The following is a 10,082-nucleotide window of genomic DNA, read 5'->3' as shown; positions in this document are numbered from 1 at the left end:
TAAAATAAATTGTCATAGTTGAAAATACATACAAATAAAAACAGAGAAATTGAACCAAATACATTAATTTTAACATACACATTACTAATAATAATGAAAGTACTTACAGATAGGTGTTTAGACTTTTAAAATATTTAAAATCAATTTCTTGTATCATACTATCATATATCCAAACCGATTGTGAAATTTTACTTGCAAGTTCATTTAAATTAACAGTTAGAAAAATATAATTTTCGCTGCATAGATATTTCGAATGAAAGTTTTGCGACATACACTCATGTTTCGATTGCGATTGATACAATATTTTACATCTCGCACAGCGATAGTTTTCGTTCAGACAATCATGCATACTGCTCAACATACGCTTATGAATTTTACTATGTTCGTTAATCACTTTTTTCGGTTTAAATTCATCACGATAAGCACGGATCATATCTTGTAAAATCGTTGAAAACATTATTTCGAGTAATTTTTCCATAATCATGCAAAAACTATTCACTAAGCACTTCGCAGATTCACTATGAAGTACGAATTTTTCATTGTTGAATATAACATTCGATTCAGAGATATCAACATGATACATTGTACATTGTCCTGCTACATTAAATACAATTATTTCATTGTATGCAACAAAACTGCAGTCTTTATACACAAGATTAAAACTGCACATTTTTCCCATGAAGTCGACGAAAGCGTGAGGTGAGAAATTAATTTTTTTCCCATTACTGCAGTCTTCAATCATCATTACTATACTTCCATTTGGTTTAACCACAACATATAGAAAGGTTCCCAATTGTAAATCATAAGCTTTTATCTTTCTCTCAGCAAATCGTGGAAGGGTACCTTTTAGATTTGCATCAACCCGGTCATCGGAAGGAAGAATGGGAGTCAACCCCATGGGAGGTCTTTCGTTCATATTGAGAATCTGATGGGGTCCGTTTTCTTCGATCAAGCTTGTTGATGGTGCGGGGGGTTTCTCCAACGTTGGAAGTTCAATTTGTTCGGCAGGAGTACACTTCTCGTCCACAGCATTCACAATGTTTAATTCACAACTTTCAAAAACAGATTGAGATGCGGTGTATCGACTCGGAACTTTTTTTCGTAGAGGAGAGCTGTCCGATGCAATTACCGTTTCAGGATGATTGAAGAGAGGGAAATCATCCACATCTCGAATTTATTTAATACAATTTCTTTTTTAATCGTTTATGAAAAATATTATATGAATAAAATTATTTAAAGGTTTAGATGAAACAGTAGAATGATAACATTTCGGAAATTTTTTTCCCCTCCCATTGAGTATGTGTGAAAGAGAGAGAGAGAGAGAGAGAAGTTCTTATCTTCCTCCCCTTTGACCATTTGTGGTTTTCGCGTGTTCACTGATGCGTGAATTCGTTGACGCATACGGAGAAAGACTAACGTTTCAAAAGGAGGGGAATGTTTATTTTCGGAAGGGGAATCGTAAAAAGTTGCATTTCATTTCAGCACATTTTAAAGGGACTTGTGATTTTTAGCACTTCTAGAGTCCTTCTTTGATTTTTTTTTTTTTTTTTTTTTGAGAAAATTTTATTTCAGGAAATTTTATTTAAGAAAAATTTTATTTCAGGAAATGATTTGACATATTCCAAATTAGCTGCATTGGTATGCATCGGCTGATGAAAAAAAAAGTTGATGGGGTGTATTTGATACACCGGGCTGGTTGGTGGGACCATCAACTTAAAACAAAAGTTTATTTTCAATCTTAAAGATCCTATTTCACTCTGTAAAAATAAAAATAATTAAATTCGCGAAACTTTGGTTGTGTTGACAACCATTCGTCGAAATTATTCAAAGTCCGAAAAAAAAAATCACCGAAAGAATGATAAATATAACAGAGTTGGGATTTATTTTTACAAGTATAATAAATGCATGAAAATAATAAAATGACAGTGTAAACGATTAATAACGCGATTAAAACATAACTCATGAAAATGTATAAATCATATTGAATATTAAAGCTGATTGGTACTATGAAAAAAAAAAAAAGTTTTGTGAAAAATATTTAAAGTTTGAAAACGCTCGAAAATAATCAAAAGAACGAAAGACGTCGAATTAGTCTAAGATCTGAATGTTAAAAAATATTCGAACTCTAAAATGAATAATCAAATTCATGAAAAATAATCCAAGTTCATAAAGCATTGAAATAATCAAAAAATAATTAAATTCGCGAAACTTTGGTTGTCTTGACAACCATTCGTCGAAATTATTCAAAGTCCAGAAAAAAATACTCAAAGTCACGATAGATGGCGCCATGTGCATTTACCTCATGTGAAAATTATATTGAGATGATAATTAACGTGCTTACACTCAGGTCTTAGTAGCTTGGTCAGTTTGCGCGTGTCTAAATCTGACAGCTACTAAGACCTTTTGGTGTTCGATTCCCAGCAGCGACACTCTGTAAAAATAAAAATAATTAAATTCGCAGAAATAAGAAAAATCAACCTCTCAATAGATGGCGCCACCGACGTTAAACATAGCATAAGTTAAAACATAGCAACAAGTGTTGCCAACCGAAAACTAAAAACTCTGGTTGTCATGACAACAAGTGTTGCCATTCCAAAACCGAAACTCAAACAAGTGTTGCCATCCAAAAAGTAAAAACTTTGTGGATACCATGACAACAAGTTCAAAATATTCTAAGTCCGAAAACGCGGGAAAAATATCTAAAACGCGGGAAAAACCCTCGTCACCTTCTACGGGTTCTCGCGGCGGCCCCCGTCGTGGGGAGGGTCAACCCCAAGGTCGGGAGGGGGTGGGGAGGAAGTGGAGGAGGCGGTGGGAGGAAGAGTGGGAGGGGGAGGCGGTGTTAACACCGCAACACCGCCTCCTGTTGCAGAACTCTCATTATTTCCCTACTAATGACCTATCTCTGTCTATTCAGTTTGTTGTTATTTGACGTGTAGTAAGTCGTGAAGTTTTTCAATCAACCCATTTCCTTTTCTCAAATTCATTAAGTTTAGTAACTAGCGGCATGACTGTAAAAATAAAATGTGATTTCCTAAATCGCTTACTAAGCATTTAACCGTTATGTAGTACAGTGTGCAGAACAAAAAATAAGCAAATTTTGTTTTTTAGAACACAAATTTAATCGTCATTATAATTTTGTCCATATTTCAGGGATGTCTAAATTCAAACTTCATTCTGTAAATACGAGATTCCTATGTATTTCCAATAAAAGTAATTCAAAATGTTTATTTTACCATTAGTTAACAGTCATAAAATTTGCATAACTTCCGACCAAATTCAGTCAAGATTTTGGGGGGGGGGGGGTTCTTTTGTCCTTATAATTTTGGCCACCACCATATATATTTTCTAATAGTCACTGTTGCTTCGTTAATACTCAAGATATCGACATTCTGTTCATTGTTTCTCGTTGAATTTTGCAACTTTTCCTAAAATGTCACTCAACTTTAAAACTTTATATTTGGATAATGGAGAGAGGAGGGCAAATGATTGATGATGCATAAAAACATGTTTCACTACGCTCTTTCGATTTCAACTTATTTAATTTTCTTCATTATTACTCGTTTCTTGTGATTCCACGATTAGAAAAAGTATTAGCAACAAGATAAACAAAATATACTATCTTCCAATTGAATTCTTTAGAGAAAACCACTGAAAATGTTCAAAATTCTCCATGATTTCACTAGTGACAATGGGGTATTTGTATAGAATTTGTGCTTGGGCCCAGGGCGCCAAAGTTAAAGAGGCACCAAATCTGTAGATAAAAATTTAAAACACTTGAGGGCCATTCCACGAAAAAGTCAACGCATATATAGTCATGCGTTGATTTAAAAAAAAAAAAAAAAAACTTGTTATCAACGCACGATAACAGCGTTTGAATTAAATTATATTTTTATTCATGTGAAGTGACAGAGGATTTCAATAGAACTAAACAAAGAGGAATACCTAATGTGTCAAAAAACTTGTTTTACTCAATAAGACGATGATATCAAACAGCGCCTACCTTGTTTCTTGCATTTTAGTGTTTTTTGTCGTAGTCGGGTTTTAGCTTTTTAAACTTTTTTTTTTTTTAGCGCGGGTTTTTAAAAAATATATTTATTAAAAACTAACCCGACCACGGTAAATACACCCAAAGGTAAAAGGTAAGAAACAAGTTAGGTTTAATTACTATTATAGTCTCATTAAGTAAGATCAATCTTTTATAATTAAAACCTTCTGTAGAGAAACCTAAGTTGTATACTCTTTCCCGCCTATTATTCCAATAGAGGGCGCTGCAAGCGCTTATTGAATTAAGTAAGTTGATTATAGAAAAATTTAGTGGCAACTCTGACAGTGGAAGATATGGATAGAATTCGTAACACGAGCGCAAGCTCCGTGGAAGCGAGTAATTCGCTGTTTAGAATAAATGATTTGGTTTAATCATCAATGTAAATAATGTACATAGTCTTCAATAAAGATGTTAAGTTCACTTCGAGTCGTGATAATTTGAACCTATCACTGAACCACCGGATCTACATAGAATTGCACATTTTTTCCCACATGGTGCATCGGCATCGGAAAGATGAACTATTGAACTTTTAGTAAGTGAATCTCATTTGGATAGCATTTTTATGCGAAGACTGCAAAAGGTAGGAACTTTTGAATCATTTACATTGTTGAAAATCATTGAAAATGGAACCAAAATCATTTATACAAAAAAGAACTGTTCTTCGCTCTTCTACTACGGTAGTCGTAAAAAATGTTGATAAATACATAGAAGAAGAGCAAAATGAAGAACTAGAAAATTGTTTAGAACTGTTAAATAGCAAGGAGATAGAACTTGATAACTTAGATGAAAAAATACAAATTTTGATAGAAGACGAGAAGAAACTAGATTCTGATATAGAAACTTCCATGAATTATAAAGATAAAATAACTTTGACGAAATGTCGGATAAATCGTTATTTTAAGAAATTAGAGCAGCGAAATGAAAATAAAACGTCCATTAATAACGTATCAAATAATTCCTCTCTTATCGATGAAATTCGAAACCAAACACAAAGTAACGTACGGTTACCAAAAACTTCCATCCAAAAATTCAACGGTGATTACGGTGATTGGATAAATTTTTGGAATTCTTTCGAAGTAACTATTCACAAGAACACGACACTTTCAAAAGTCGAAAAATTCAACTATTTGAAAAGTTATTTGAGCGGAAATGCTGCTAGTGCTATAGAAGGTTTTTCGATTTCGGAAACAAACTATGATTCTGCGATAGACATTCTCAAAAATAGATTTGGTCAAAACGACTTGATAATTAACACGCACATTTCCAATCTCTTGAGTTTGACCCCGGTACAAAGCTCAAATGAAGTTACGAAATTAAGAAAATTGTATGATAAAATTAACGTACAAATAAGAAGCCTTTCTTCACTCAATGTCCAACCCGAGAGTTACGCGAATATGTTAATTCCTGTTTTGATGAAAGTAATTCCTGCTGATATCGCTCTAGAATTTCACCGCAATAGAGAGAATTCAGCCAATATAGATTTGAATGCATTTCTAAACTTTCTCCGTTCGGAGATAGAATCTCGGGAAAAAATCGCTAGTATAAAACTTCCGCCTTCGAATAGCAGTGAACAGATTAACACAAGTACTTTGAATAATAAGCAGTTCAGAAAGATCCCTTCCAGATCACAGCACTTTACAGAAAACAGATGTCCTTCAACACATGAGCTAATTGCTAAAACGTCAATAAATCTTGACAAGTGTCTATTTTGCTCAGAAGATCACGAGTCGGAAAAATGCGTAAATCTCAACGTGGATGAAAAAAGGAATGTATTGCGGGGGGATGGCAGGTGTTACTTATGCCTTAGAAAAAATCACAGAATATCTGCTTGCCACTTTAAGGCAACTAAGCGTTGCAAAATTTGCAAAGGAGCTCATTCCGAGGCGATCTGTTATAAATCCCATTCAAAGTTAAAATATAATGACACCGACAAAAAAGAAGCAAGTTCACTTTCGAGAAATAATGATAATCAATTTGAAAAAAATAAGGAAATCATTTCTGCCGTATCACATTCTAAATCCAATTCGATGCTTTTGCAAACTTGCTCGGTAAAAATCAAAACAAAACAAGGCATAAGCTATCCGCGTCTTCTTTTGGACAATGGAAGCATGAAGTCTTTCATTACACAAGAATTAGCTAATAAATTAGATCTTGAAGTAATTAGAAAAGAAAAATTATCGGTTTACACTTTTGGAATTACTGCGCCAATTCAAAAGACTTACGACGTCATTAGATTAGTACTTGAACATAGAAGTTCCCCTAATTCTAGAATAGAAGTTGAATTATTGGTAACCGATCATATATCAGGTTCGGACATTCCTCCACCAAAATCAAAAGAAATTAGACAAAATAAACTGCTACGAAATTTGATATTAGCGGATTCTCTTGACAGTCAACAACCTGTTGGCATTTTGATCGGAGCAGATTATTACTACAATATAGTAACGGGTCACATTAAACGTTTGAACAAAAATCTTGTCGCTGTAGAAACTATTTTCGGCTGGAGCCTACAAGGACGAGAAGGAGAAGATAACTTTACTTTATCATTTAATGTGATAGTAGAGGAAGATTTAATCTCGAAACAAATAGAAAAATTTTGGGATTTGGAAAATTCCGGACTCATATGCGAAAATCAAAATTATAATTCAACCGAAAATGAAATCCTCAAACAGTTCGAATCTGATGTAGTATACGAAGATTGTCGGTATAAAGTTAAATTACCATGGAAAAGTGACATATCAAGATTGGATGATAATAGAGAAATCGCGGAACAAAGGTTCAACCGACTTAGAAATCGATTCAAAAAATATCCGCAACTATTTTCTGAATACCAAAACATAATACAAGATTACTTGAAACAGAATATAATTGAACCCGTCACAGACGAAACGGATAAAGAAAATATCGTGTTTTATTTGCCTCATAGGGAAGTAATACGTGAAGATAGAACCACAAGCAAATTACGAATTGTTTTTGATGCGTCATCACATGACTCAAACTCCGCATCTTTAAATGACTGTCTCCACGTTGGCCCAAATTTGTATCCGGAGATATTCGAAATTCTGTTAAGATTTAGATATTATCCAGTAGTATTTACTGTAGATATAAAGCAAGCGTTCTTACAGGTTCTCTTAGATAAAGAAGATCGAGACGTAACCAGATTTTTCTTCACTGACTCCCCCACCAGTGACAATATCATGCCTCTTGTTTATCGTTTTTCAACAATTCTTTTCGGACTGAATAGCTCATCATTTTTACTATCAGCAACTCTCAAACATCACTTTAAAAAGTATAAACAACTCTACCCTGAAACAGTTAGTATTTTAGAAAATAATGTTTATGTAGATGATGTAATTTTAAGTCGAGACACAGTCAGAGAAGCCTTGACTACTTCTTTGGAAACAATCCAGATATTCAAGGAAGCGAGCATGCAACTGCACAAATGGCATACTAATTCGAGAGAATTACATGAACTTTGGGAAAAAGAAGGCATAATTTCAAATGCAAATTTTCAAATTTCTGATGTTGAAAACACCGCCTTAAAGGTTTTGGGCATGGCGTGGGATAATTCGAGGGATTTACTGTATTTTGATATTCGAAGCCTATTGTCATTTTTATCGAAGCCAATTGAGACAAAAAGGTTTATTCTACAAGTGTTAGGACGAATTTTTGACCCAATAGGAATTTTGGGACCCTTCACTGTAAGAATCAAACTCTTGATTCAGAAGATTTGGGCATCACATATAGATTGGGACGAGCCACTTCCTGAAGATTTGATCTCCCTATGGAGAAAATGGTGCGAAGAGTTGCATCAAATAAGTAAATTCAAAATCCCTCGACATTATTTTTTTGAAAGTTTGTGCTCAGACATTAGAAATCTCGAAATACATTGCTTCTCAGACGCTAGCACTGTGGCATATGGTACAGTTGCGTACTTACGTTTCAAGACGGATGATAAAGAAATTCAAACGACGTTCATTGCTTCCAAAAATAGGGTAGCGCCATTGAAAATACTCACCTTACCCAGATTAGAACTAATGGGGGCATTACTATCTGCCAAACTGGGGAATAATATAGTGAGAATTTTGAATTTAAATATTCCTAGTTATTTTTGGACTGATTCAAGCATAACGTATTTTTGGATCAAGAAACAGCCCGATGCATTTAAACCCTTTGTTAAGAATCGTGTTCAGGATATTCAGAAGTTGACGTCACCAAATAATTGGGGACATTGCAGAAGTTGTGATAATCCAGCCGACTTGGTCAGCCGAGGAGCAAAGATCTCAAAGTTGATTAATGAACCCCTTTGGACACAAGGTCCACCTTGGTTGAGACTTTCGCCTGACCATTGGCCAAAATTGACCCATGAGAAAATAGTAGAAGAATCTCAGCTAGAATATAGAAAAAAATTCCTGGAGACACATGAACTTGAATGTATAGTCGAAAATAGAGAAGACCCAGTTGATTTATCCAAATATAGTGACTTAGAAAAGTTATTGAGGGTTACAGCATGGACAAAACGCTTTATCGCGAAATTGAGAAAATCTAGTAACATACAAGGAACTCTAATCACAGAAGAGCTACAAGAAGCAGAAAATTTATTGATACGATGTGAACAAAAGAGACACCTTGGAGAAGAATTTAAATCTTTAAGTGAGGGTAATTCGGTTGAAAAGAATTCCCCGTTGTACAATTTCGCCCCCTACATCGATGAAAAGCAAATCATGAGATTAGGAGGAAGATTGGAGTTCTCAGAGTTTTCTTTGGATAATAAACATCCAGTCATCTTGCCTACAAACTCCCCGCTAACAAGACTGATAGTACTTAAAGAGCATGAAAAAATCATGCACGGAGGCACATCTGCTACTCTAGCCAAAATTAGATCTCGCTTTTGGATCCCGAAGGGGCGCCAGCTAATTAAAAAGATCATCAAAAAATGCTTGATTTGCCAGAAGTATTTGGCCAAACCAGCAGATCAAATGACAGCGCCCTTACCGAAAGATAGAATCCAAGAGTCACCCCCATTTTCCATTTGCGGAGTTGATTTTGCGGGACCTGTATATGTAAAGAACTACAAAGATATGCAAAAGTCGTATATTGTTTTGTTCACTTGCGCAGTAACTCGTGCAGTGCATCTTGAACTTGTATCAAACATGTCTACACAAGCCTTTTTACTTGCATTTAGAAGATTCTTAAGTAGAAGAGGTAATTGCAAAATCATTTATTCCGATAACGCTAAAACGTTTAAGAAAGCTGAAGAAGAAATGAGAAAGTTTTCTAAAATATTGGAAGATGATACATTTAAAAATTTCATATCTAAAGAAAGAACACAATGGAAATACATCATCGAAAGAGCCGCATGGTGGGGAGGATTCTATGAACGCCTTGTTAGATCGGTTAAGGAATGTTTGCGAAAAGTAATAGGAAAAACCCTTCTGACGTTCGAGGAAATGACAACGCTTCTAACAGAAGTGGAAACAGTTTTGAACTCGCGCCCACTATCTTACACCTACAACGAGTTAGATGAACCTGAAGCATTAACTCCCTTACATTTTTTAAATTATGCAAAGAATGACCACAGCTATCCAGTTCACTTCTCTGATCTCATCGCCAAAATTTCTCCTGACCAATTGAGAAGAAGAAAGGAGTATCAGACAAAACTGCTAAAGAACATTTGGCTGAAATGGAAAACCCAATATCTTCTAGATTTAAGAACTGGACATCGCTTGGATTGCAGTAAAGAAGGAAAATCTCTCAAGATAGGGGACGTGGTACTTCTCGAAGGAAGTAACAAAAATAAGTTCTTGTGGCCTTTAGGTATAATTACAGAACTCTTTAAAGGACGTGATGGACTTGTTCGTGCCTGCACAGTTAAGACAAAGGACGGACAATACAGGAGGCCGATACAACTAGTGTATCCTTTGGAAATGATCAATGGACTGTGAAAAAAAAACTTTTGGAACTTTCATTTTATACTTTTCTCATATATTAGTTAAACGATTTGATAGTTTAGAACTTTAATTTCGTTATTTTG

At 34.7% G+C, this 10,082-nt stretch overlaps 1 protein-coding gene across 1 annotated transcript; it reads left to right on the top strand.

Annotated features, from left to right (window-relative positions):
• The first annotated feature begins 6,156 nt into the window (after positions 1 to 6,156).
• Positions 6,157 to 9,053, top strand: LOC129231731 (uncharacterized). The gene is made up of 2 exons (XM_054866093.1): positions 6,157 to 8,902; positions 9,001 to 9,053. The coding sequence occupies exons 1-2, from the start codon at positions 6,157 to 6,159 to the stop codon at positions 9,051 to 9,053; spliced, it is 2,799 nt and encodes a 932-aa protein (XP_054722068.1).
• The last annotated feature ends 1,029 nt before the right edge of the window (positions 9,054 to 10,082 follow it).

The sequence above is a fragment of the Uloborus diversus genome, chromosome 10 (assembly GCF_026930045.1).
Source record: "Uloborus diversus isolate 005 chromosome 10, Udiv.v.3.1, whole genome shotgun sequence".
NCBI lineage: Eukaryota > Metazoa > Arthropoda > Arachnida > Araneae > Uloboridae > Uloborus > Uloborus diversus.
Note: the sequence above shows the minus strand (reverse complement) of the source record. Positions and strands in the feature narration are given on the sequence as shown.